The sequence below is a fragment of the Aspergillus udagawae genome, assembly GCF_001078395.1.
Source record: "Aspergillus udagawae IFM 46973 DNA, scaffold_2, whole genome shotgun sequence".
NCBI classification, from domain to species: Eukaryota; Fungi; Ascomycota; class Eurotiomycetes; order Eurotiales; family Aspergillaceae; genus Aspergillus; species Aspergillus udagawae.
Window position 1 is genome coordinate 2520113 of NW_025091265.1, and position 26302 is coordinate 2546414.

At 50.4% G+C, this 26302-nt stretch overlaps 11 protein-coding genes across 11 annotated transcripts; 6 read left to right on the forward strand and 5 right to left on the reverse strand.

Annotated features, from left to right (window-relative positions):
* Positions 1–616: 616 nt before the first annotated feature.
* Aud_003206 (putative AP-1 adaptor complex subunit beta) lies at positions 617–3259 on the forward strand (the record flags this gene model as incomplete). The annotated part of the gene is made up of 7 exons (XM_043288161.1): positions 617–693; positions 759–779; positions 873–1004; positions 1068–1705; positions 1764–2332; positions 2384–2745; positions 2803–3259. 7 exons carry the CDS (start codon positions 617–619, stop codon positions 3257–3259), a joined length of 2256 nt encoding a protein of 751 aa, XP_043144096.1.
* Positions 3260–3745: 486 nt separating this feature from the next.
* Aud_003207 (threonine synthase THR4) lies at positions 3746–5422 on the forward strand (the record flags this gene model as incomplete). The annotated part of the gene is made up of 2 exons (XM_043288162.1): positions 3746–3799; positions 3866–5422. The coding sequence occupies 2 exons, from the start codon at positions 3746–3748 to the stop codon at positions 5420–5422; spliced, it is 1611 nt and encodes a 536-aa protein (XP_043144097.1).
* Positions 5423–6146: 724 nt separating this feature from the next.
* cspA (putative cell surface protein) lies at positions 6147–7180 on the reverse strand (the record flags this gene model as incomplete). The annotated part of the gene is made up of 3 exons (XM_043288163.1): positions 6147–6895; positions 6951–7032; positions 7100–7180. 3 exons carry the CDS (start codon positions 7178–7180, stop codon positions 6147–6149), a joined length of 912 nt encoding a protein of 303 aa, XP_043144098.1.
* A 1575-nt stretch (positions 7181–8755) lies between these two features.
* Aud_003209 (DNA primase subunit PRI1) lies at positions 8756–10439 on the forward strand (the record flags this gene model as incomplete). Its single annotated transcript, XM_043288164.1, has 3 exons — positions 8756–9003; positions 9060–9254; positions 9314–10439. 3 exons carry the CDS (start codon positions 8756–8758, stop codon positions 10437–10439), a joined length of 1569 nt encoding a protein of 522 aa, XP_043144099.1.
* Positions 10440–10878: 439 nt separating this feature from the next.
* Positions 10879–12154, reverse strand: Aud_003210 (MAM33 family protein; the record flags this gene model as incomplete). Its single annotated transcript, XM_043288165.1, has 5 exons — positions 10879–10904; positions 10964–11499; positions 11559–11617; positions 11675–11796; positions 11965–12154. The coding sequence occupies 5 exons, from the start codon at positions 12152–12154 to the stop codon at positions 10879–10881; spliced, it is 933 nt and encodes a 310-aa protein (XP_043144100.1).
* Positions 12155–12753: 599 nt separating this feature from the next.
* Positions 12754–13410, reverse strand: Aud_003211 (translation machinery-associated protein 16; the record flags this gene model as incomplete). The annotated part of the gene is made up of 3 exons (XM_043288166.1): positions 12754–13036; positions 13096–13180; positions 13242–13410. 3 exons carry the CDS (start codon positions 13408–13410, stop codon positions 12754–12756), a joined length of 537 nt encoding a protein of 178 aa, XP_043144101.1.
* A 438-nt stretch (positions 13411–13848) lies between these two features.
* Positions 13849–15934, forward strand: Aud_003212 (putative exonuclease; the record flags this gene model as incomplete). Its single annotated transcript, XM_043288167.1, has 3 exons — positions 13849–13861; positions 13918–14065; positions 14119–15934. The coding sequence occupies 3 exons, from the start codon at positions 13849–13851 to the stop codon at positions 15932–15934; spliced, it is 1977 nt and encodes a 658-aa protein (XP_043144102.1).
* Positions 15935–17169: 1235 nt separating this feature from the next.
* Positions 17170–18134, forward strand: Aud_003213 (Fig1 domain-containing protein; the record flags this gene model as incomplete). The annotated part of the gene is made up of 4 exons (XM_043288168.1): positions 17170–17200; positions 17255–17323; positions 17376–17703; positions 17756–18134. The coding sequence occupies 4 exons, from the start codon at positions 17170–17172 to the stop codon at positions 18132–18134; spliced, it is 807 nt and encodes a 268-aa protein (XP_043144103.1).
* A 1284-nt stretch (positions 18135–19418) lies between these two features.
* Aud_003214 (putative carboxylesterase) lies at positions 19419–21536 on the reverse strand (the record flags this gene model as incomplete). The annotated part of the gene is made up of 2 exons (XM_043288169.1): positions 19419–20561; positions 20613–21536. 2 exons carry the CDS (start codon positions 21534–21536, stop codon positions 19419–19421), a joined length of 2067 nt encoding a protein of 688 aa, XP_043144104.1.
* A 1398-nt stretch (positions 21537–22934) lies between these two features.
* Aud_003215 (rRNA 2'-O-methyltransferase fibrillarin-like protein) lies at positions 22935–24920 on the reverse strand (the record flags this gene model as incomplete). The annotated part of the gene is made up of 5 exons (XM_043288170.1): positions 22935–24012; positions 24065–24333; positions 24387–24568; positions 24622–24669; positions 24737–24920. The coding sequence occupies 5 exons, from the start codon at positions 24918–24920 to the stop codon at positions 22935–22937; spliced, it is 1761 nt and encodes a 586-aa protein (XP_043144105.1).
* A 212-nt stretch (positions 24921–25132) lies between these two features.
* On the forward strand, positions 25133–26279 carry Aud_003216 (RING finger domain protein; the record flags this gene model as incomplete). The annotated part of the gene is made up of 2 exons (XM_043288171.1): positions 25133–25343; positions 25408–26279. 2 exons carry the CDS (start codon positions 25133–25135, stop codon positions 26277–26279), a joined length of 1083 nt encoding a protein of 360 aa, XP_043144106.1.
* Positions 26280–26302: the final 23 nt, after the last annotated feature.

The following is a 26302-nucleotide window of genomic DNA, read 5'->3' on the forward strand; positions in this document are numbered from 1 at the left end:
ATACAGCTGTCCTTGAGTGCTCGTTTTCTTCAGCCTCTGTTCTTGCCTCGACGAACAGGCGTCGCAGATTAGGGAGGTTCGCCTGGCGATGAAAATGAATAATTGACGTCCATCATGACAAGCGGTACCTACCATGACATCAAATCCTAACTCAACAAATGTGCTCCTTACAACAGGGTCAATAAATCAGAGAATCCTCGAAGAGTTAGGGACCTGAAGTGGACCAGACGGAGTCGGATGGATTGGTGGTGGCTCCGGTTTGGGGAAATCATGAGCCGCGTTTTGTGGACACTTTTGGGCCCGTGACAATTGACCTAGACCAGACCAGACCATTTGCTTTCCTTAACCTCACCAGCACACTTGAGGGAGACGGATTGCTCCATACTTTCTGCCCTTATCTATTTTCTCTATAAACCCGAGACCAATTTGGGCATTCGGGATCCTGGTCTCATTTCAAGTGTTGCATCGTCACGTCCGCTCGAGTCGAACTGGTCCCTGAAGCTTCGCCGCCGAATTCCCCGCAGTGGTCCGCAACGAAGCACTTCTTCTCACCTACGGTAAAAATATTGTTTGCGGAGGCGCGACCTAGTCGTCGCTGAAGCTTTCGTGCCTCAAAATGGCGATGAGCAGGATCCGCGGCGCTTTTGCAGTGCCTAGAAAAGGAGAAACGTTTGAATTGCGAGCTGGTCTTGTGTACGGAGTTCCTCCACCCTACGTAAGTTTCATTAAGCGGACTGTGTCGCTGACCGGAATGATAGATCTCAGTATGCGTACGAACGGTATGTGGAATACTTTTGTTTTCTCTCACAGCTCTTTTGACCCTATTTACTACTTGCGCCGCTGATTGAGAGTGCATTCTAACACTGTTCCAGGAAGGAAGCCATTCAGAAGACCATCATGGCCATGACTCTGGGAAAGGATGTCTCGGCTCTTTTCCCTGATGTCCTCAAGAATATTGCGACGAGTGATCTTGAACAGAAGAAGCTTGTATATCTATATCTCATGTGAGTATTCCTGATTTCGCTCGGTGGCCGCTCCGTTCGCTGATCCACCATGCGTCAAAAAAGGAATTACGCCAAATCTCATCCGGATCTTTGCATTCTCGCCGTGAATACATTTGTACAAGACTCCGAAGACCCCAACCCGTTGATTAGAGCACTGGCTATCAGAACAATGGGATGTATTCGGGTGGATAAAATGGTTGACTACATGGAGGAGCCACTTCGCAAGACACTCCGGGACGAATCACCCTATGTCCGAAAGACTGCCGCGATCTGCGTGGCGAAGCTATTCGACTTGAATCCTTCATTGTGTTTGGAGAATGGTTTCCTTGAGATGCTGCAGGAAATGATCGGCGATCCAAATCCGATGGTGGTTGCAAACTCGGTGACCGCGCTTTCAGAGATCCATCATGCCGCTCCCGAGGCTCGAGCCCTCCAAGTGACATCGAACATACTGCGCAAGTTGCTGATGGCGTTGAATGAATGTACTGAGTGGGGTCGGGTCACAATCCTGACGACTCTGGCAGAATACAAAACCAGTGATGTGACAGAATCAGAGCACATCTGCGAGCGAGTCGCGCCACAATTTCAACATGCCAATCCAAGTGTAGTCCTGGCAGCAGTCAAGGTCGTTTTCCTGCACATGAAGAACATTAAGCAGGAGTTGTCGAGCAACTACTTGAAGAAGATGGCTCCCCCTCTAGGTATTCCTCTCGAGCCGACTTGTTATCCCGAAGGCATGGCACGCTGATATCTATATAGTGACTCTGGTGTCCTCCGCCCCGGAAGTACAATACGTCGCATTGCGCAACATCGATCTGTTGTTGCAGAAGCAGCCCGATATTCTGAATAAAGAGTTGCGAGTTTTCTTCTGCAAGTACAATGACCCTCCTTATGTCAAGTTCCAGAAACTGGAAATTATGGTCCGCATAGCCAACGACCGCAACGTCGATCAGCTCCTCGCTGAGCTGCGGGAGTACGCATTGGAAGTCGATATGGATTTCGTGCGGCGCGCCGTGAGAGCCATAGGCCAGGTTGCCATCAAGATCGAGAGTTCGTGCGAGAAGTGTGTGAACACATTATTGGATTTGATCAACACCAAAGTGAACTACGTCGTACAGGAGGCTATCGTTGTCATCAAAGACATTTTCCGAAAATACCCTGGATACGAAGGCATCATCCCTACTCTCTGCAAATGCATTGACGAATTGGATGAACCAAACGCCCGTGCCGCGCTCATCTGGATCGTGGGAGAATATGCAGAGAAGATCAGCAATGCTGGGGATATTCTGGCCGGGTTTGTGGAAGGGTTCAATGAGGAATTCTCACAGGTCTGGTTGCTGCGCTCGACTTGTGGATGCCAAAGCTAATTCTTTAATCAGACCCAGCTTCAGATTCTTACTGCCGTCGTAAAGCTATTCTTGAAGCGGCCTGAGAAGGCTCAAGGACTGGTTCAGAAAGTTCTCCAGGCGGCAACGGCTGAGAACGATAATCCCGATGTCCGTGACCGAGCCTACGTATACTGGCGTCTTCTCTCGAACACAAGCGATCCCAATGCTACCAAGAACATTGTTCTTTCCCAGAAGCCTCCTATCGTCACGACGATCCACTCTCTACCCCCCGCTCTTCTTGAACAGCTGATCGGTGAACTCTCTACTCTTGCATCCGTCTACCACAAACCACCAGAGCAATTTGTCGGTCAGGGCAGATTTGGCGCAGATGCCGTGCAACGCGCTGCTATTGAGTTCGTTACCCTGCTTCTCAATCCATTCTTGAGCACTCAGCTAATATGATGGAACAGGGAACAAATCCAAAACGCCCGTGAAAACCCCTTGGCTGCAGCCGCTGCTGCTGCCGCAGTCACGGGTGCTACACCCCCGCCACAGGCTCAGAGCAACATCGAGAACCTCCTGGATATCGATTTCGATGGCGCAGCTCCCGCTTCGACTCAGAAAGAACCTGCTAGTGGAATGTCTGGTCTTGAGGGTCTTGCTGGTACTCCCGTTCGAGTAGAGTCTCCTGCTGTTGGCGCACCCGCTCCTGCCCCAAGCAATAACCTGGATGACCTCCTTGGCGTGTTCGGCGATAGTGGCAGTGCCACCGCATCATCCAGCAACGCTGTTCCCAACGGCGGTGGTGCCACTGCAGATCTCATGAACGGATTCTCTGGCCTTGATCTCTCCGCCAACACCACATCGCCACCCCCGGGGGCCAGTCAGCAAAAAAAGACTAATGAGGATATTCTGTCACTATTCTAACGCGGGGAAGCTCTGGTTATTTGATGATTTGGCGTGGCCTTCTCAACCAGGAGTAGTATTTACAGTTGTTGATATAGATCCCATACCATTGTCCCATTCGCACCGAGCTGGATAATAATTAACCTACATAGTTATCCAAATTCATTTTTCTGTGTTCTCTCGCTCGTTCATTTGATTGACTATGCTTGAATTCAGGCCGAGTATTACCTCCTTGCATCATATGATGCCAAGATATCAGCGGGCCAACCATTAATACACGTGATTTCGGTGTGTCCGTTGTCGGAGACGCTAAGCCCCAAACAGGCATGGTCCTCCCCGCGGCGTTTTGAAGATAGTTCAGTTTTGTGGTGGGATGAATCATCACCAGACTCGCCTTCGTTCATTCTTTTACAATTGAGTCTCTAATTGCAATTGTCTTGTACACGGGGCCGTCATCCCAATTGAGACAGCTGGTATACGCACGACATCAAATTTTACTTCCTAGGCATGTCTCATACGCTTTCGCAAAAATATCTCAGCACGCGGGGTGCCTCCTACGGGGTTGGTCGAGAAGATTCTAACCTCATCCCAAAAAAAAATATTCTGCTGACCCTTCTGGCTGTATAGCTGTCCTTCGAAGATGTCGTCCTTAAGGGATTGGCGTCTGATGGTGGCCTGTTCATCCCCGAAGAGATTCCCTCGCTTCCTGCGGGATGGGAGACGGAGTGGCGCGACCTGAGTTTCGAAGATCTGGCATATCGTATCATGTCGTTGTACATCTCACCGAGCGAAATCCCCTCAGAAGACCTCAAAGATATCATCAGACGCTCATACGCTACGTTCCGGCACCCTGAACGGACGCCTCTGGTTGAACTGGACGGAAAACGCAACCTCTACTTGCTCGAATTGTTCCACGGACCAACATTCGCCTTCAAGGATGTCGCGCTACAGTTCCTCGGAAACCTCTTTGAATATTTCTTGGTGCGCAAGAATGAGGGCAAGCAGGGCAAGGACAGACACCACTTGACCGTTATTGGTGCCACCAGTGGAGATACTGGATCTGCAGCCATCTATGGTCTCCGGGGCAAGAAGGATGTCTCCATCTTCATCCTCTTCCCCACTGGACGGGTGTCGCCTATTCAGCAGGCTCAGATGACGACTGTCTTGGATGCCAACGTACACAACCTGACAGTCGAGGGCTCTTTCGATGATTGCCAGGACATTGTCAAGGCCTTGTTTGCCGATCCTGATCTCAACTCGACCCACAACATTGCCGCTGTTAACTCCATCAACTGGGCTCGTATTCTGGCTCAGATCACATACTACTTCTACTCCTACTTCTCTCTCACCAAAACCCCTGGCTACTCCGAAGACACGAAGATGCGCTTCGTTGTGCCTTCGGGAAATTTCGGTGACATCCTCGCCGGATGGTTCGCTAAGCGCATGGGCCTTCCCGCAGAGAAGCTTGTCATCGCAACGAATGAGAACGACATCCTGGACCGCTTCTTCCGTAGTGGTGGCCAGTACACCAAGAACACCGCACAGGCCGACGGCGTCAAGGAGACTCACAGCCCCGCCATGGACATTCTCGTCAGCAGCAACTTCGAGCGTCTCCTTTGGTTCCTTGCCTTCCAGGCGGACGGCGCCAGCTCTGCAGACGAAAGACGCAAGCACGCCTGCGAGAGCGTCAGCAATTGGCTGAATCAGCTCAAGACACAGGGTGGCTTCACCGTACCCCAGGCCGTCCTCGAGGGCGCCAAGGCTGAGTTCGAGAGTGAGCGGGTGAGCAACGACGAGACCATTGACCAAATCAAGTCCACCTACACCTCTTCCTTCCCCTCCAACCTCGGCCCCGGCAGCGCCAAGAGCTCCAAGACTGGCGGCTACATTCTCGATCCTCACTCTGCCGTCGGTGTGCGGGCAGCTCTCCATTCCATCGAGCGTAATCCTGGGGTGAAGCACATCTCCCTCTCCACTGCCCACCCGGCCAAATTCGCAAGCGCCGTCGACCTGGCCCTGCGCACCGAAGACGGCTATGACTTCACTGAGGTTCTTCCCCAGGAATTCATTGGGCTCGAGCAGCGCGAAAGCAGAGTCACTCCTATCCGCGCCGGCGCCGGATGGGTGGGTGTCCGAGAAGTGGTCAAGGCCGAAGTCGAGCAGGAGCTCCAGGGCTTGAGGTAGTGAACCGTTTCGACAACACTTCTCTGTTCTCTTACAAATGTATTTATCTTTCATATATCCTCTAGTCTTCCTCCTTTCAGTCTCTATTAAAGGTTTAGATTGATGAAATGGAGGCGTCTGCGTCTTTCTTTTGGGACCCTGCTTTAAGCTATTTTTTTGCATAGAGCAAACCTGACCATAGAATCAATGTCAAATAGATGGCACTTGGATAACTTTTCTACCGGCTTGACATTTTAGTTTTGCATTCGAGGACGCTTCAGCAGTGTCTATATAATCGCAAGTCGCTGTTCTCGAATATGGTTACACACGTCTACGAATTGAACCGGATGTACGAGATTTCACCTACAGTCTGATGGCCTGAACATAATTCCGACGTGGTAGGAACCGGCTGACTAGACAGGCTCGAAATTTATCATTTAAACTTAAGAGAGTCATTAGAAAGACAGTAGGGTGTGATTGACTCTATTAGAGCTTGCAATGTATTTGCTACGCCCACATTATATTACTATTACTTCGTTATTTGACAAACAATAACTCCGTCCATAAACCATGAGCGAAGGAACAACTTTTTCCAAGTGGATGGCCGAAATTTGGATGTCATATGACAAACAGAGACCAAGTCAAAACCGTGCGAGAAGAGAAAATCCAGGATTATCGAAAATATACCTTTCCCGCCCGTATGACAACCAGTCACCTTGAAAACGGAAGGCCATAGATGAGTGCTTTAAAGCATGAGCATGATACCCACGACACCAGCCAGGAGACCGGCGGCGGGCTCGAACTGGGAAGCGGAGCCTTGGGCAGGAGGCTGAGCTGGCGGCACCGGTGGGACAGCAGTGGGCTGGCTTGGAGGAGCGGGGGGCTGTGCTGGAACAGAGGGCTGGCCGGGAACAGAGGGTTGGCCAGGAACAGAAGGCTGACCAGGAACAGAAGGCTGGGCAGGAACCGAAGGCTGACCAGGAACCGAAGGCTGACCAGGAACCGAAGGCTGACCAGGAACAGAAGGCTGACCAGGAACGGAAGGCTGTGCAGGAACGGAAGGTTGGGCAGGAACGGAAGGCTGGGCAGGAACGGAAGGCTGGGCAGGAACAGAAGGCTGTCCAGGGGGAACAGGAACCGGCGGAGTAGGAACAGATGGAACAGTGGTGCTGTTGGCGAAAGGAGCGGGCGGAGTAGGAACAGATGGAACAGTGGTGCTGTTGGCGAAAGGAGGGGGCTGGGTTGGGACGACAGTAGTGTTGCTGGGTACACCTGTTGAGATAATCGTAAATGGAGGCGGCGAAATAGTAGTCACGTTCTGAGTGGGAACAGAAGTTGGAACTAGAGTGTGGATAGACACAGTTCCAGTGGGCACGACCACTTGAGTCTCGAGGTTCAAGTCAAAGACGTCAGTGGTGGTCACGGTGATTGTCTCAGTCAGAGTGATAGGAACCGTCAAAGTCTTGGTTCCAGAAGTGACTGTCGAGTGGGAAACTGCGATAAGAGTATTAGACACATGCGCTTGAAAAGGTCAGGTGGAGCACCATACTTGGGCAGGATGTGGTCAAGAAAGTTCTCGTCCTGGTGACCCGGTGAGGCTCGTCACGGTGAGCAGTTGGACCAGAGTGACCCTATTACAGCATATCTTAGTGGTCTGCCATGCAGGAGGTAGGAGAGACTTGGATGGTCTACGCTTACCTCGTCATGTCCCTTGTTCGGCAGAATGCCAGCAAAGGCTGGCCCGGCCAGAGCCACAAGTGCAATGCCAGCGTTGACCATTTTGAGAATTAATTGCTTGATATTGAGACAGAAGTTCCTGGATAGCAATAAATGACAATTCCCGAAGGAAACAAGGAAGATAACGAATGAAGAGTCTGAGAGCGAGCGACTTTCTTTAACGAAAAGGTGAAAGAAAGAATTGAGAGGAAAAGGAGTCAGGATCGCAGGAGGAACTCAACTTTATATCTCGAGGGTGGAGTCGCTTGCTCTTTTCACGAGATTACCGATAATGGTAGTGGTACCATGTCGTATCCAAGAGCAACGAGGATGACGACCAATATCTGGTCCCAGGTAACTTGAACATTGATTCGCCTTCAGCCTGAGTAGGCTGATAACACCCCATCGAACCATGGATAACAGAGGTATCGATGTAATGCTATCAAGAGAAAACTCCTACGTGGGAGCGTGTCGTGTGTCAAGACCAGGAGATCGATGTGACATCTCGGAGTGTCATTCAGGGAAAGGTCGAGGATACCCTTCGCGACCTCGCAAGAAATGGGGCAACAAGAGGAGGCACTGAAGTCTAGGGACCACAAGTGATGGCGTCACCAACATCACCTAGTGAGACAAACGTAACATGAACCAGCATTACCGAATGGAGTCCTCACGGATACTGAGATCTGGTCACGAAAGAGGCACCCCACGCAAAAATAGGAAAAAGCCGCTCACAGCTGAGCGCCACGATGGAGCCTCAGTCTGAGATGATCGAACCACACTGCAGAAAGGCGACTGAAGAAACACTGGAATGTGGAGTTTGAAATGGGTACGCCCATACAATGCTACCTGCCGAAGTTAAATAAAAGGTTAGCAGCAACGAGAAGCAAAAGGTACTAGAGTTAATCCAGCAGGCTTAGCCAATCTCCATAGTTTTGAGGCCCATGTAAGTGGAGGCTAGGGCAATGCTCAGCTCGTTGCGAGAGAAGAGAGCCTCCATGCCCAAATGCTGGCTACTGCCTGCTGCCAGTGTGGTCAAGCGCTTTCAAAAGCAAAAGCGTTCGATCGACGATGACGCATATCAGATCCAAGCACAGATCTCGGTATGCTCACTGTTACCACTTGCAGCCAATAAAGTCTTCTAAGCTCAAGTACGATGGCAAAAGAACCCCGAGGAACATTTGAAGCCGAAGGTGGTGGAGCCTTTCTCTGGATGTAACGAGGATCTCTCTTGATTGGATGTCTTCGTGAGAATCAGGGCAGATGTAAGCATCATACCACCCGAGAGGGGCCAAACAGAGGAAGAAATCTCTGACGACCGGTTGAACGACCTTACAATGATTCCGCAAGCGGAAGTTGAAAGGGGAAGGAGATCGTTCCTGGCGAGGTTGTGGTTGCACGAGGCTTCCAGGGAAACTGACCGTTTGCGGTTATAGTTCTTATCAGGTCAATTAACATCACGTGATTACTATCGATAAGGATAAGGGCTAGGGCTGATAAGGGTCACTTCGGTGTCCCGTTCAATTAGAGGCACGCGTTCGGGACGCGTCTCGCGTTGATGGATGTGGATTACATGAATGATGTTGTAGGACAGAGAGTCCGTAAAGTTATCCCAACTGCTCATTATCAACCAGATACATAATGCCTCACTCAGTTTCCTCCACTGCGTCTCCCGCTCACGAGCATGATGATGAGATCCTCCCTGATGCCCCTGGGGCGGATGCGCATTCTAGCACTACGGAAGATAAAGCGCCAACCGCGCGCGAAAACCAGGCAACAGGCGTGAGGCTAGAAGATATGTTCAGCGATGAGGACAACGACGAGGAATTTCCGGTTTTGAATGCTCCTGAAGCGCAGAATGAGTCGACAGCACCCCCAGCTGCCTCGGAGTAAGCGCAGTTTGTTCTTGCATTCGAGCAGGGCACTAACATTGATGTACATTCAGGCCCGCTCCTCAATCGACACAAGTCGACACAGATATAATGCTCGCATTCTACCAGCGTCTGTTTCCATTCCGCTACCTCTTTCAATGGCTGAACCATGGAATTATACCCTCTCCTGATTTCGGGAACCGTGAATTCGCTCTTACGCTTCAAAATGACGCATATCTTCGTTATCAATCATACGCGACTGCAGATCTGTAAGTGAGGGAAGCTGTGCACGTAGAATTCATCGATTCCTGACAAATGCTTCCCTTAGATTCCGTAAGGATATCTTGAAAATGAACCCTTCGCGATTTGAGATCGGTCCGGTGTATAACACAAACCCGCGGGACCGGAAAACACTACGAGGCGGTCAGATGAAACCAATCTCCAAAGAGCTAGTATTCGATATTGATTTGACGGATTATGATGACATTCGGTCTTGCTGCACTAAGGCAAATATCTGTCGGAAATGCTGGACTTTCGTGACTATGGCAATGAAAGTGGTGGACACTGCCTTGCGTGAAGACTTTGGCTTCGAGCACATCCTTTGGGTGTACTCAGGCCGTCGTGGTGCTCACGCATGGGTGTGCGATCCGCGCGCTCGCAGTCTTCCCGATGACCGGCGAAGGGCCATTGCCGGCTATCTCGACGTTGTGCGAGGCGGCTCTCAAAGCGGGAAGCGCGTGAATATGAAGCGGCCATTACACCCACATATGTCCCGCAGTCTTGAAATTCTCAAACCCTTCTTCGCCCAAACTACACTTGTCGACCAGGATACGTTCGCAAGCTCAGAACAAGCGGAGCGCCTTCTCTCATTGCTACCGGACAAGACACTGAATGACGCACTGCGCAAGAAATGGGACTCGTTGCCCGACCGGTCCAGTACGAACAAATGGGCAGACATCGACGCGCTTGCTAAAACTGGCAAGAGCAGCACTCTCAACCCGACCACTCTGAGAGACGCGAAACAGGATATCGTATTGGAATATACATACCCGCGTCTTGATGCCGAAGTCAGCAAGAAAATGATCCATTTGCTCAAGAGCCCTTTCGTCATCCATCCCGGTACGGGGCGTGTCTGTGTTCCCATCGACGCTAAAAAGGCGGACGAATTCGATCCCCTTTCCGTCCCAACAGTCACTCAATTACTGGCGGAGATTGATGCATGGGATGCCGAACACTCCGGCAGTAATACAGGTGCTGAAGCTGTCCAGGGCGAAAGCAGCACGCCTAGCGACTCCCAAGGAAGTCGCAAATTGCAAGAGTACGAGAAGACGAGCCTCAAGCCATATATTGACTACTTTCGTTCATTCATCGCTTCTCTGAACAAGGAGGAACGCGTCGGCAAACGAGGAAATGAAGATCCGGTTGAGGTAAAATCAGAAAGCATGGAATTTTAAGGGCATATCCTCTCTGCATTTGTTCTCTTTCATGGTTGGGTTCTTAATATTGGGATTTCCGGGTTTCTGTTCTTAGCGGAAATATTGGTTTATGCTGGCGAACTAAAGGCGTTTATACGTGTTACTTAGGCTGTATATAAGCCACGCAATTGAATCAAGGATCCGATACGAAAACTCATATTTTACCTGTCACTCTACGCTACCATGGCAAACTGGGCGATAGTGTTGACGACTGGTTGAATAGTGGTTTAACGTGGTTTAACGTTTTCAATTAAATGTGAACTACGTACAACATATGATCCTGAATTCGTTTCTAATGATACACAAATGGGGGAATAGTGGATAAGTAGGTATGATTTCCCAACGGGTTTTGATACAATGTACGAGAAGACCTAGTAAGGACTTCAGAGCAGTTTTTGGCCACGAAGATTTCGGGCATTTAAGCGGCGACAAAGTTCTTGACGTCTGCGACCGACGGTGTTAGCTACACGAGCGAACACATGAATGGCAGTGATCAAACTTACTCTCGAGCCAGCGAACGTATTCCTTCTGCTCCTTGACCTGAATGTAGTCGGGAATCATGTTGGCGAGCTCGGCGTTGATGCCTCTCTCTTCGAGGTAGCGCTCGAGGAAGGTCTGCAGGTCCTCGTCGAGGTTCTCGAAAGGAGGACCAGCGTAGAGGCTCTGTCTGGCCCAGTCTTGCTCGGCAGTTTGGGCGTGGGCGAGGTCGGGCTTGGAGAAGTAAGACACCTCCTCGATCTGGAACAGACCGTCCTGAGCAACAGTCTGGATCAGGAGAGAACCGTTGCCGGGCTTTTCGATGGTGATGTTGACACGAGCAGGGAAGCTTGGCTCCATATCACGGTCAAGATCCTCCATTTCGCGGTCAGCGGGAGCAATGCGATCCTCGGGGTGCTGAGCAACACCACCAGGGGCACCGCGACCCTGGTTAGCGGGCTGATGGCCTTGGAAGTCCATCTCATCGGCGAAAGCGCTGTCATCAAAATCCTCCTGTTCGCTCAGGTTCTGGAGGTCGGCGACGGTGAAGGTGAGTCGAATCCTGTCCGTAGATGGAAGTATTAGCGAAGGAGCCAAAGGTTCTCTGTGAGAGATACTTACTCCTCCTTGCCGAACTTCTTGGTCAACACAACTTCCTGTTCACCAGGAACATCCTTCACCTATGTACAATCCGTGAGTCGTGTCGAAATTAATGATGATTGTGGCTCGATACTCACCTCCCAGGAGTTGTTCTGAAGAACATACTGGATGTTCTGGACCGAGGTCTCCAGATCCTCGAGGCCGGAGGCCTTCTCATGTTTCAATTCATCCTCAAGCTTAGCAGCAAGTTCGACGTCACCTAATTCGAAGACATTGAACGTTAGCTTGACATTTTGCTCAATAAAACTAGCCTCGTGAAGCCACCGGAACTCGGGCCCGATCAATAAATGAAGATAAGAAGAGAAAATTTGAGACTGTCTTTCCCTCCATAGATAATTTGGAGGAAAATCTTTATAGAAGACTTTACCTTCAGCAGGAGATTGTCTGAAAACACTAGAGGTAGAGAAGGCAGCGTAGGAGGGCTTTGTAGCCTGCTTCAACGAAGCTTGCAGAAAGCTATTCTTGGGAACCGACAGGAAGGAGGACCGGGAAGTGGTAGCGAGGGACCGCGAGAGTGTGCGAGGCACGGAACGTGCGAATGTACGAAGAGAAAGCATCTTAAAGATTGATGAAAACGTGATGCGCAAGAATGGCAGATAATAAGGTAGTAATAAGATGGTATGAAGTTGAGAGAGAGGAAGTTTTGAAGCTGGCGTGAGGCGAACCGATGATGTTAACCTTCCGACCCGCCCGCCAAGACTAGGAAGCTTCTGCCATCTCCGCTGATCCAACTATACTCGTCTGCGCAATACAGGATGAACCTACTTATCCAACTGTAGAAGAAGGAAAAAATATTCGGTTCTTCGCCTTCCAGTTACTTGTACTAGATCTGTGCTTTATCTGCGTCAATTTTGATTCAATGGGTGTCGAACGGCGTCCGCATTTAAGCTCTAAGGCAACCTAGGGCAAGATATGGAGTATATCTGCTTGACGACTCAAGTGCGGTATAGTATGATAACTTCATGCTCAATGTGCAGAGCGACGTAATTTGGTCACATTCTAAGCTGGAATCTTTGAAAAATATTGATGATGCACAACAACGTGCCTGGACAAGTGGTAATTGTAATATGTCATATGTAGCATCATGGCCGAAGATCATCCGCCTCGTTATGTATAAAAAAGAAGACCAAAGAAAAGAGATAGAAGGAAACACGCCTCATGAAAGTCCCTTGGGTGGAAAAACCGATGGTTGTTTTCCACCGTCTTTGGTAATTCTGATGAATTTCATCATGCTAAGGCCGGACCAGTCTCCGTTCCACGATGCGAGGCCTTTGATCACATCTTCTTGGCTTAAATCAGGCATCCAGAATCCAGTCTTGAACTCTTTGTTCTCAACCTCTGTCCGTTGTAGTAAGGCTTCTTCTCGCTTGCTTGGAGGTCGGCCTTTCCTCCGCTCACTCTGTAATTGTTCGATCTCAGGGACGCTACGGTTAATATACCTAGCGAAGCAGATGTTAGCATGCGACTGCGCAAGAAAAAGTAACGGCACTGGACATACCGAACGACCAAATCCTTCATGTCGTCTTCTGAGAACGGTTTAGATTCTTCCGCAACGGTTTCTTGGAAGTACGTAACGCGATCAACTAGAGAGAGGGTCTCAGCACCAGCTCAATCAAACCTGCAGACTCTGAAGTATGGACTGACTATAGGACTGTCTTCCACGGGCCATCAATGCTGAGACTCGAGCTACTCGATCGTCCCTTCCGTTGGCTCGGCGCAATCTCTTCGCATCTCTGCTGTTCTCATGGAGCGCATCGATCACACCGCGCTTCTTGGAAATATGCTTGTGTACTTTCGCGAATGATTTTGGCATTGTGTCGATTCCCAAGCTTCTATACTTGCCAGATGTCGAGGGGTAGTCAATGTGAATTTACCATTGGCAAAGTCGAAACTTCCTTTTTTGATAATTTTCTGGTACGGACGGCAGAATCAACAGGCGGTGATGACGGAAGTAGAGACCGCCTTCCTGGATCCAATCAGAGCCGCTCTCTCTCGATATACCGCGTTCGCGCGTCGATGGGGACAAGAAGGAACAAACATTCCAGCCTCGTTGTCAGGGCCCATCAGTTTGTCTCTGGTCGGTTGGTCTGGGTGACTGACTACTGTCGTTGATCCCTCTTTTATAGGAACGTGGCATCCCAGCACCCCACGTCCCTCTTCGAACCTTCGGCCTAACAACACCAGAGCTGATGCCCGTCTTGGCCGGTTAAGTGAACGGCAGGAGTGTCTTGCCTTTGCAAGAGTGCCCACCATGGGCATCAAAGGTAAGCTTTTCCCTCTCCGCCATGATGAATGGCAGAGAAACTGATTTATTATGCAGGACTCCATGGCCTTCTCAAGTCAATTCAGAAGCCATGCCACGTGAAAAAGTTCAAAGGGCAAACCCTCGGGGTAGATGCGTATGGCTGGTTACATCGCGGCACTGTTGCCTGTGCTGTTGACCTCGTTCTCGACAGGCCTACGACGAAGTATGTGATCACAACCAAGACGCTCCGGGAGGACATGACTGATTTTTCTGCAGACATGTCGATTTCGTCCTCAATCGTGTCCGCATGCTCCTCTACTTCGGGGTAACCCCGTACCTTGTTTTCGATGGAGACAATCTCCCCAGTAAATCCGGTACCGAGTCCGAGCGGCTTCAGAAACGGCAGGCGAGTAAGGCTCTTGGATTGGAGCTTCAACGAAAGGGTCGTATGGCAGAGGCCTACCAGGAACTACAAAAGGCCGTGGATGTGACTCCTTATATGGCTCGCCAATTGATCGAGGAACTGAAGAAGATGGAAGTCCAATACGTCGTCGCGCCGTACGAGGCAGATGCACAGTTGGTATATCTTGAACGGCAGGGCATCATCAATGGTATCATATCTGAAGATTCGGATTTACTTGTCTTCGGCGCCAAGAGATTGCTGTCTAAACTCGACCAACATGGCGATTGCATTGAGATTAATCGAGCAGACTTCACGGCCTGTCGCGAGGTTAGCTTAATAGGATGGACAGATGCCGATTTCCGACGAATGTGTATTCTCAGTGGCTGCGATTATCTTCCCAACATCCCCAGAATGGGTCTGAAGACAGCTTATCGGAGCATACGAAAGTACAAGAATGTTGAGAAAGCTCTTCGTATGCTACAATTTGACGGGCAATTTCACGTTCCTGCTGATTACCTTGAGAATTTCAAGCAAGCTGAGCTCACGTTCCTATACCAGAGAGTTTTTTGTCCCAAGGCCGGCAAGCTCGTCCCTTTGACTCCACCCGGAAAGGATGTGAACCTGGAGGAGCTGCCATTTATCGGGCGCAATGTGGATGCGGAAATTGCGCTGGGAGTTGCACTTGGCGACTTGGATCCAACGACGAAAGAGCAAATCGTGCTTGAACCCCAAGCTCCCAGGAAGATGCCAAGCGGAATTACTCGGCGGCAGACGCTCGGCTCTGCGGCAGAGTTGAAGCCAAAGAAGCCTATCAGCGCATTCTTTACTCCAAAGCGGATGCCGTTGGCTGAACTAGACCCCAACAGTCTAACACCGTCTCCGAGTCAGCAACGACTCCTGGAACGCCATGCAAATAGCTCTTGGGAGAGTAGTCCTGCACCATCGCAGGCAGGCCTCATGAGGTCTGCGTCTGCTCTTGATTCCTCCAACCGATTATCAAGTCCCTTGGTCAGGAGTGTGGAGCGTACCTCTTTCTTGGCTCGCGCGGCTAAAGCGTCAACTTTTCAACCGGCCAAGCGGCAACGCCTTTGCGCCGACACTGAGGAAGAAAGCTTGCCGGAGCGTGCGGACTGCCGCAGTCGTTTCTTCGAGCCTTGCACCAACAGCTCTAGTCCAAGTGGCTCGAAGGCTGCTCGTCCCAAACGCAAATCGACGTTGCAAGTTTTCTCTGATGAGCTTGCAGAGCAGATAATGACGCACCTTCCTGACCCCGATCACGGTTCCAGCGACTCCAAGGAAGGTCTTGATACGCCCGGACTGTATATGTCAGACGAGAAAGATGGCAAACCAGTGCTGTCAAATTACGTCTTCAAGCCCCAGGCTAAGAAGAGTGGCTCTGGCTCATCCCGCATTCTAACGTCGTCAACCTCATCTGGTCCATCCCCGCGGCGTCGGCTCACTCCCTTGCAGCGCCTTGGTCAGACTGCTCTTGCTCGTTCTCGATCAGTGAATGCCCTGCCCCAGACAAAGGCATTCGTCCCTCCCAGCCTGGTTGAACGTTCAGCGACAACCTTTACTCATGGCAGTGAAGACTTAATTATTCCCAACACTGACGATGAGGATGATGGCGACGATACCAGCAAACCGCAGGAACCGATTAATTTGGAAAAATTCTTGTATGCTAGATAACAGAGGTACTCCGGTTGTTGGAGCAGAATCTGTTGGTTTGCATGGACAAGTGAACATTAACTCAACGGAGTACAACGGCGTACTTGGGACGATTTGCATACTACTATTTTGCATTGATACTTTTGGTATACCCATATCTGAATTGGGCGGTCTCGTTAGGTTACAAGGTTTGGGAGGTGTTTGACACTGCAAGAGAAAAGACATGATTAGGTTGGAGTAATATATTTACAGAACATATTGTTCCTTGGGCTTTTTTTTTTTTTTTTTTTTTTTCATCATTGAGACTTAAAAATGAACAATCCCATAGTTTTTAATCTTATTGTGCCTGTCTATTGCTGACAGTGGAGACCTTGACACCTGAAAATCGCGAGGCTGGATCGATCATGTTCCTGATAAGCCATGGCGCTAGTTTTATCAAGGTATAGTGCAATTAGTGGGTCACTCTGATCTGGATGGGCACTAGCGGGGTTGCCTGAAAGTGCAGGCGGTCAGACATGGTTACCGGGGAACGGGGCGGCGTAAACAAAGGCGTTGGCCCAGCCTCCTGCATTGTATGAGATAGTCTCCCAGCCACCAGGTACAGCACAGCATCATCACCATCTGTGTCATCACCGGGACCCTGATGCTGTAATTGTCTCTCGTTGTGAAAAATTAGAAGCAGAGAAGGAGGTTTAGGCCACAATTGTGGATTTGTCCAGCTACGCTCCCTTCCCTCTCTTTCCCCCTCCATCATTCTTCCTACAATACCCTCTCTCATACTTGCCTGCTTTTGGCACATACCTATCTTCGCCAAATCTGATATCCCAGACTGCTTTGAGTCGAAGATTCTGACCATTTTGAATGAATAATCAGGTGTCGTTCTTTGAAGGAAGCCACATTCTTTGAAAAGCTCCGTCGACTGTATCGCATTGAGCTATTCGAGTGACCCATCCGAGCCTCGATCCACAACATCCACATTCCATACCACCACGTTGTCACAGCATCGTCAACTCATCTGAGAATCTTATCTTATCTCAGTCATCAGGGTCTTCTATACAAGACTACATAGTGGTGACTGTACTCGAAGTCAACCTGCGTGCCACCAAGTCCGACTGGCTCAGAAACGTCTTGTGACCGCGCCCCTCGCTGTATAAGTGACCAGCAGCGGCGCTACAGGCACTCCTTCTCGGGGGTCCGAGAAGTGAGTTACTCAGTGTGAAGGAAAGACATACGGGAGATCCGAATCTGCTCGCGCAATGGCTCTCAGAATTGGCGCCGGGCTTGCCCGTATGTAGTGCCCTTCCCAGTTATTTGTATCAGAGTATACTGACCAGACATCAGGGTTTATTCCAATGATTGGTTATCATCATGTACTCATGATTATCATTGCCGTGGCGATCATCCTTCTCTGTGAGTCCTCCCTCTGCCACATGGCGTGCGGAATGTCGCTAACTTATCCAAGCCTTATTACTAGCCGGTTGTTCGTCATCATCACCGCAAATACCGGATATCTTTTTGATCTCTTTATACTATGAGCGTTATAGCCCAGTCTTCGACAAGGCGCAGGTGGATCCTGGCGTAGTGACAGCGATGGCAAATATTGTTGGTGGTGCAGAAATGGAGGTCCGCGTGGGATATTTCGGTATCTGCGTTCAACCATCTGGCGGAGCCTACATCTGCAACTCAAACGCCACGGCATTGGCTGAGATTGTAACCGTCGACCAAGATCCATTGAATTTAATTTGGGTGGCATCGACCTTTAAGGACGCAGTCGTGTTCCCTTACTTGCTGTAAGTCCTTTGATCCCCCGTCGGTTCGCGCGGCAGTTGCTCACTCGTACAGCATCGTTGCGGTCATCCTGGCCTTCCTCTGCTTTATCCTCCTGGCCACATTCCCCGGCTGGCACGAAGAGATCGATTCCACCGGCTCAGAACGAGAGGTCAAACCATTTCCCTCGCGCCCCGTCTCCCAAGCTGCCTTGGCACTCATCTTCGTCGCATCAGTCTTTGTGCTCGTGTCGGTCCTATGGCAGCACACAGCATCAGTTGCTGCAACGACAATAGCGCAGGACATGGGCAATGGGAGCGTCAAGTCTGGGGTTGGAACTTCCGCCATGGTGCTTGGCTGGTTCGGCTTCGTCCTTTTAGTGGTCGTAACAATAGGTCTCTTGGTGATGATCCTGAGCATCAGCCTGATAAGGCAGTTGACGGATGAAGAATAAGCGCCACAATCCGCAGCACTCTTGCATTTTTGATTTTTTTTACGACGTATGTTTTATGTTTAATTGGTCGACATGTTTCCACGAAAGGCACACGAATAATACGACAACTGGGACTGGGAAACGGGTATGGAAAGGAACTTCGAGACTCATGAAAAGGACGAGTTGGAGCTGTCTGCCCACAGGCACCTGGAAATTGCGGGTGTACATTCAGCTTTTGTTAGATGACTTGCGACGGATTTCTTTTTTTTTTTTTTTTTTTTTTTTTTTTTTTTTTTGATTTCTTATCATGTATAAAAGATGATGCCCCTTTGTTTCTGCCTCTTACTTTACTTATGTGCGGTGTTGGAATCATCACTCACATGGATGGGATATGGACATAGCAGAGTGATGACTTCGTTTTGGGTTGGGGGATCTGTGTGCTTGCATGTCAATGTTTGACAATGATTCAACAGTTAACAATATGAATCAAGATGATAGATGAAATCTATGCTACTTCTGATACATATATTTGGACGTGTTGGGGACCAAGTGGAGTGGAAGTGGATGGAAATGTAGCACCTATCCTGCCACGCACAACAGACCTGAACCTTGTTCTAGATACATAATATGAATGATTGGTCAAGGTTTCTTAGATCGCATAAAGCGTCAGCATCTTCTCGATGTCCCAAGCAGGGCTGCCTCAAGCTGTGAGAATGGCTACAAGGAGACCTGGTATGAACGTAGCAATGGCAAAATATCTCAGAATTCATCACCCATCGCTCCAGTTGCAGCTCAGCAGGAAGCAATATGTTATTGAGGAATGGTGTCTCCATGGTCCCGTTCGCCTATAGCTCAGATTCTATGACGACGGACGATATAATGGTGAGAGGGTATAAACAAGAAAATGCTATGCTATATATCAGCTTCAATTTATACTAGATCCTCGAAAAATTCGTGAGCCCATGTAGAGAATGGCAGGCATTATGATATCTTCATCAGGGTGCTGGTTCGTGATGACCATATGTGCAGACATTCACTTTGGATGAATTGTAGTTCCTGCACCTCTACTGCTCTAGTTCTGGTGTATTGTTCGCGCCATATCTGTACATGGTGGGAGCCTCGTTATGGGCATACATGCTATGATCCCGGCGTCAGATCATTTGCAAATTATGCCGATGAGCCCGTCAATGAATCATGTTCCTTGCTTCTCTGCGTCGACTTGTGGGTAGAGTTGATTTTGTTAGAATGCGTTATGCAGCACCCACCCCAGTGGATCTAATCCAATTACTTGACAACGGGTCAAAGTTAATGGAAGTAGTATGTGATCGGGTAACCCAAGAATTCACACTGAGCCAAATCCTGGAAAGGAGCTCGCACACTAGGATAATCGAGGAGCTGCAGCGGTCCCTCGGAGTGAGACACCGGCTCCCATCGGTCGAAATTGTTGACAGCGTCCAGGGTTTGCTTATACCCGCGCGCCTGGAGGTACTCCGGCGCAGGGTTCGGCTGACCTGATCGAACAAACTCGGCAAAGTAGGCAGACACGAGCTGCATGGAAAAGAGATCGAGAGGGTCGCGCAGGGTGGTTAGCGTTCCAAAGACCCAAGGGAGATCTGAACCGTGAAGACGGAAGTAGGGCAGCTCCGGGTCACCGTTTGGAAACTCTGGCGTTGCAGGAGGGCCGCCGAGATTGTTAGGGTCATACCCACCGGTTGTTCTCTGTATCTGATAGAAGTATGACGGTTGAAACACCCCAGAGACAACACCGGCAAATACAGTGGCCTGATCAATACAGCGGAATTGCAAGTCCGTTGCTATCCGTTGAGAGACGTTGAAAGAGTCCAGAGTCACATTACCCGTGTCGTAGTAAGGGAATAGACCCGAGTCGATGACAGTTTGGGCGTGTTTCTCACTGATACCTAGGGCTGCTTGAATGCCTTCAAGCTCAGAACTAAAAGGAGTTTTGGGGTACGTGCTGAACGAAGCGCCGTCGTCGGTGACAATGCCGAACATGACCGGCACATTGGAGGTGGTGACCTCTTTCCGAAGTAGATCGAGCTCCTTTGTTGTCACATAATGGCCGTCTTGGACGACATAACGCGCAACAGTCTGCAATCCGACGAGGGTTGACGCAGGAACACGTCTTAGGCAAGATATCTTATGTTCCAGACTACCGCTGTTGCAGCCTGCTTCAGAGAAGATTTGCGGACCCGCTAGCTTATAGGACTCGTCAATTGTGAGATATGAACTGTACGTCGTTGCGTAGTCGCTCTCCAGCCCCAGCCCAGCACCGCCGCCCAGGTTTGACATGGCAATGGCGCCTTGGAACTTTCCTGAAGCAGGAGGAGACCCTAGTAGCACTCTGACCGAGCCAGCGCCGGCCGATTCACCGATGATGGTAATCTTCTTTGGGTCACCTCCGAATTGCGCGATATTCTTAATAGTCCACTGTGGCTGTTAGTCCTGGGGCCATCTGTAGGGAAAAAGTGGGATTAGTACCTCAAGGGCGAGAATCTGGTCTGAGATCCCATAGTTTCCGGTAATATCAGTGCCAGGAATAGCCAGAAATCCAAGTGTCGACAGCCGATAGTTAAATGTGACCACCACGAGGTCCTCGCGTGATGCCAGATTACCACCGTCTGTAAGCGGATCCGCGCCTGTTCCTCCAGTAAAGCCACCGCCGTGAATCCAGAACATGACAGGCTTCAGGCCCTCTCGCGAACCCTGCTTTGGTATGTAGGGTGTTTGAATGTTCAGGTATAGACAGTCCTCACTGCCGCCGCTGCCCTGAGCACATGCAGAACCATAGTTGGTCGCGCGGATAACCTTGTCTTTGTGCGAATAGAGTGTTGCGTGCTTGAAGCGTCGAGGAGGATCGGCATATGGAATACCCAAGAAGCGAAACGACTTTTGATCGCGGAAACCGATATACGAGTTGCCTTCGGACATTACTCGCAGCTGCTTCGGACGACTGTCTGTGTCTTTAACCACAGAATCGTTGCCTGTCTGGGTGCACAAAACGGGAAGCCTTGCATTTTGAGCCGGAAAGTTGGAGACAGAGAAATCATCCGAGTCTTTGGAAACGGAGAGCACTCCTTCACGAATGTAAAAGTGTGCGTCCGATTTTGTTCTTCCCGAGTGTGCAAGCCATGAGAAGAGATGCTTGAAGTCCTCTTTGTGCTCTCGAAGGCTTATTTGGGAGATCAGCGTCTCTCCAAATTCCTGACATGCCTCACGCACATCTTGCTGGTGCATTGGGTCAAGTAGGATCACACTGATGTGGTTCGAGGTATCCGATGCATTCAGATTGTTCTGATAGAGGAGCGTGAGAGAAGTCTTCTCGTTGGCCACAGACACATGCTGCGCAACGAGTCCGAGCACAGTAGGGACAATACTCCCGAGGACGAAGGAACGTATCATCATTGTTATCGGCTTGATTGATGGTTACTCATACCATTGTCTCGTATTGGGCCAATAGGAAAGACGTTTGATTGACAGTTCCTGTCTGCCGGGAGAAGTATTGCTCGACAGTAAAGTGTCACCTCACCAGTGACCCCTTATCAAAAGCTTTCTCCGCAAGAGCTATGGGGACCCCCCGTTTATTTGAAGTCCCTCCAGATTCTGGATAAAGTGCAATGAGGACTAGGGAATCCCCCACAGACCCGTGGAGTCACCTGGAGACGGAAATCAGCCGGTAGGGAATGGGACTTCGGCCTGGAAGCATGCTGGTTAGGCCGTGTGGGGCTAAAATCGACGATAATAAGGCCCTCAAGATGAAGGGCCTGTATTAAAGACAAGCGCATTGAAGAATTAAATCGTATTTGTCTCCAAGCCATCGTGGGCGTCCAACTTTAGCCGAGGACTCATCTCGACCCTTGAAAGGGAGTCACCAGACATCCCGATTCTGCAGTACCGCCAACTAACGGAGAATCGACCAGTTCGAATCCGGCGTCAGTGAGATTTTAGCCAAAGTTCGAGGCTACACTCGTCCCTTAACGAAATGGACTCATTTCCCCTAGATTGGGTCTGCTTGACAGCCAAGAGGGGTCTAATTAGCCACATGGCGCTAGTATAGTGGAATCCGCAAGAGGGGGAAATACGGACCGAATGTGCGTGAGGATGTTTGTTGCATGGAGAAGATCTGATCATCTAAGGAATGTGTTGTAAAGGATAGATAGATCTTAAGGGAGGATAGAGAGTAGTCTGAATAGACGGAGACGATAGTGGGGCTTCGATCCCCTTCTCCTTAATGACTCGCAGGTTCTAGCTCTTCCAGACAGGTAGTAGATAAAAAATCGTATCTATGTAGTTGTTGAACCAGAAAGAAAAGAAAAGAACGCCACTCTTCAGGCCAAAATATCCGATGATCTGATGAACTGATGCATGGTTGTTTCTGCAGTCTGCCTCCTACAGCGGCCTTCAATTGCATATTTCAATCATTCTCGATGGTTGCGACTGACAAGCCAAAACCGAGAAGCAGAAACATGGGACAGAGTAGGACGTAACAGGTAGAGGGTGACGGGTTCCATATGTTTCAGGACTACACCTTGTATCACTTTCAGAGTACCTCGTTGCTAATTGTAAGAGAATATCAGAAATGCCATGGCGGCTCGACCCTAAAGGCAGATACTAAAGTTCGCAAGGGTGTCCAAAGGGCGAGTATAAAAGCCGGCCATGCTAGATCAATCAATTGAAAGGCATCATTTCACACCCCAGATAAGACTCCGACGCCGAGACCGACCACAGGAACAATGGATATTATTAAAGACAAATAAGATGCGGCAATTCCCATGGAAATAATCCCTAATCGCCAGCTCAGTATTAGTAGTTCATGACAGGTCCAGCACCGCCTGGTCCAGGCTTGTCTTCGTAACCGCCATCATATCCACCATGATCATCCAAGGACCGATAGCCAGCAGGACCGCCATCGCGCCCACGGCCCCGACCACGCGCGCCTCCACGACTTGAGTGGCCCTTACCTCGTGGCGCGCCTCCACGGCCGCGACCACCACGGTGCGAGCCACCACGGCGTGGTCCATCATCATGATGGCGGCTGGTCCCACCATAACGGGCATTATAGTGCGGTGGTGGTCTCGTCTGGGATGGCGGCTCATCATTCTGACTGGATTGTGGATACAGGATATCCTGATCACGTTCTTGCTGATGGCGTCTCTTGCGGTTCTTGTTCAAGAACTGACTCTCCCATTCGCCCTCATGGGGATTCTCTTCTTCCACACGCAAAACGACTTTCTCACCGACGACAGTTTCAAAAGTCAACGCCTTCTCAGCTGGTACAGGATGCCAGTTCTGAATCTTGCCTGCATCAATAGGACGAGCGCCTTTGCGCACAGCTAGAACTATCACGGGTAATGGATTCTCTGTGTAGTACTTCTCCGTCGCAGGAACAGGAGCGACTCGAGCCGCCCACACCTTGTTCTCAAAGACGGCAGTCCCAGTGACCTGCCAGGTGAGCCTTTTGCCAATGCCGCCGACCTTGTTCAGGATAGATCGAGGGGCAGGGCGCGGGGTAATGAGGATACTGTTAGCCATATACTTCAGATCATTGGATTCAGCAAGCCCAGAGGGCAGAAGCGGGGTCAGCAGTTGGCTGATCAAACGATTCGAGTCTGCGCTAGATATAAGATATCCAGTGTAGAAAATGGTGCGCTTGATGCGCAGACGACCATATGGCGACCGGGTCATATTTGATGAAGCTTCGCGGATAGACTTATTGTGGGAATTGATCATACGCTGTACCTCGGCAGTTTCAACTACAGGGGAGAGGAAGGTGCATCCTTCCACGACCTGAATCACTTCCGCATTGATCGGCTTCCGAGGTGCTGGCGCAACCTGCAGCGACCTGTTCAAATCCTCGAAGAAGTCTCGGAAGCCCTTGACACTAGCAACAAATGAGTGATCTCTCAGGCACGGGTGTCTGACAAGAGGCTTACTGCTTCACTCGATCTTCATAGACCCGAATCTCGTCGGCCTGCTCATAAGTGAGAACGAGGTCTTGAAGGAATGTTTGCTTGAACTCCATGGTGGTTGAAAAGCGTTCGCTGTTGGGTCCCACTTCAGGCTTGAGACAGATGAGGTCAAACTCCAGCTTTCTGCTGTCCACCATGCGTCGAATAAGGTCCGCGAAGCCATTCTCACTTCGCCCCGTCAGAAGTACTGTGAGGGCGTCCTTCTGCTCCATACTCAGCTTGACCAGCCGTACCTGCGGCCAGTCAGCGAACCATGCCAAACCATCCAAGACATTTTAAGTCACACAATCTGTTCATTCCACCAGCCATTCCAAGCCCGCGGCTCCTCCTTGGCCATGCCTTCACCTGTAGCTGCGAGCAATGCCGGGTCGTGCCACCACCCTCCATTTGTGAAACTTTCCAGGCTTTGTAGAAATCCGATCGTCGGGCCGTTCCAAAGTTGCGGATTCGGCAAGGGGCTCAGGAACACTGCACAATATAAGCTTCGAAATACAGAAGCAATTGCGAACGGGAGCTCTCACAGGTGTTGTCGAAGTCGTACACATGTATAGCTCTTACCTGCGATACCGCTGTTGTATGGAGAGAGTTAGTAATGAACTTCAAGATATTTAGTCCAGGTGAAAACAGATCTCGCACCTGGTAAATCTCTGTTGATGATGGACCACCGCTTCAACCCTGTTATGGTGCGGGAGATAAGTTGATTGCCATTCGCATGGTTCGAGAAGCCATTTCCATTGGCCTTCCCTCTTGCCATACTTGCGGCAGAGCTAAGAGGAGCAAAGTAATTATCAGCAATGGCAGATTTGGCCGACCTCATCATTTTTCCACCATGGGTTCCAGCGTTGCGAGTTGCGTTGGTGGATATCGACGAAGTCAACTCTCCGCAAGGTTTGGTTTTTCCCGCCACAACGTGACCTATGCCCGCCGCAGTAGTAGTATCAACCGAGCGGCGCTCTTTCCTCGCCGATGACATTCATTTCGCCGAAACTGGACAGATCGACCCCCTTTACTTGAATATCAGTCGGATGTCTGATGTCTGGAGATGTCGATGTGCGACAGGAGATCCTGCAGAAAACGCTCCAAGAAGTAGCGCAAGAGGACCATGGTGACGATGTGGCTAACCCATGCGTCATCTGCCTGGAAGCAATCACAGAACCAGCTGTCACGGTGCCTTGCGCACATGCGAATTTCGACTTTTTATGTATCGTGAGCTGGCTGGAGCAGCGCCGCAACTGTCCGCTATGTATGCCTCTCTATGTCTGCGTTTAAAACCTCGCTTTCGGTTCACTTCAGACTGACCTTCCTAGGCAAGAGTGATGTTCACACTGTCAAGTACGAGCTTGAGAACCCTCAAGGACCGAAGCTTTACAAACTACCACCGGCTCCTCCATCCGCTGCCACTGCGCCCCTCTCTATACCTCCTCATCACCCAGGGCGGTTACCCCGTGGTCCTCGCCACCGACGACGCCCTGCAGAAAGCCCACGACCTGGGGAGCCGGACGATCCCGTAATACGGCGGCAATATGTCTACCGTCATCAGCTTTACTCTCTAAGAGTCGGCACAAACCGGCTCTCTCAGTACCGCGAACTATCGCCAGAATCGTTCAACCGTGACGAAGAGCTGGTCTCTCGGGCACGGAAATGGATCCGGCGCGAGCTTAGGGTGTTTACTTTCTTGAATCCGGAAGGGGAGGCAGAGCCAGGCCCTAGTCGGGTGGCTCGGCCTGGTCAACAGCGGCTTGAGAGCCGACGAGGGAATAATGCCGAGTTCTTACTCGAGTACGTGATTGCGATTCTTCGCACTGTTGATATCAAGGGCAGTGCGGGGCAGGCGGAAGAGCTCTTGCGCGATTTTTTAGGAAGAGACAATGCGCGCTTGTTCTTGCATGAGTTGCAGGCCTGGCTTCGGAGCCCTTACACTTCTCTGGAGGATTGGGACCGCCATGTTCAGTACGAGGATAGTACTCCTGGTGGCCCCTTGGCTCGCCCAGCTGGGGGAGAATCCGAGGTCACTGACCGGACAGCGACTCCGGTCTACCGAGGCGCACAACGTTCATTCCGCGGGAGAGTATCAAAACCTCATCGGCCCCGGGGGTACCAACCACAAGGCAGGTCGAGAGATGCCTTGGCGCAAGCGAGACGGCTACAATACGCACGGGACAGGTATATTCCTGATTAACGCGCGGAAGCGCTCCTAAGGTC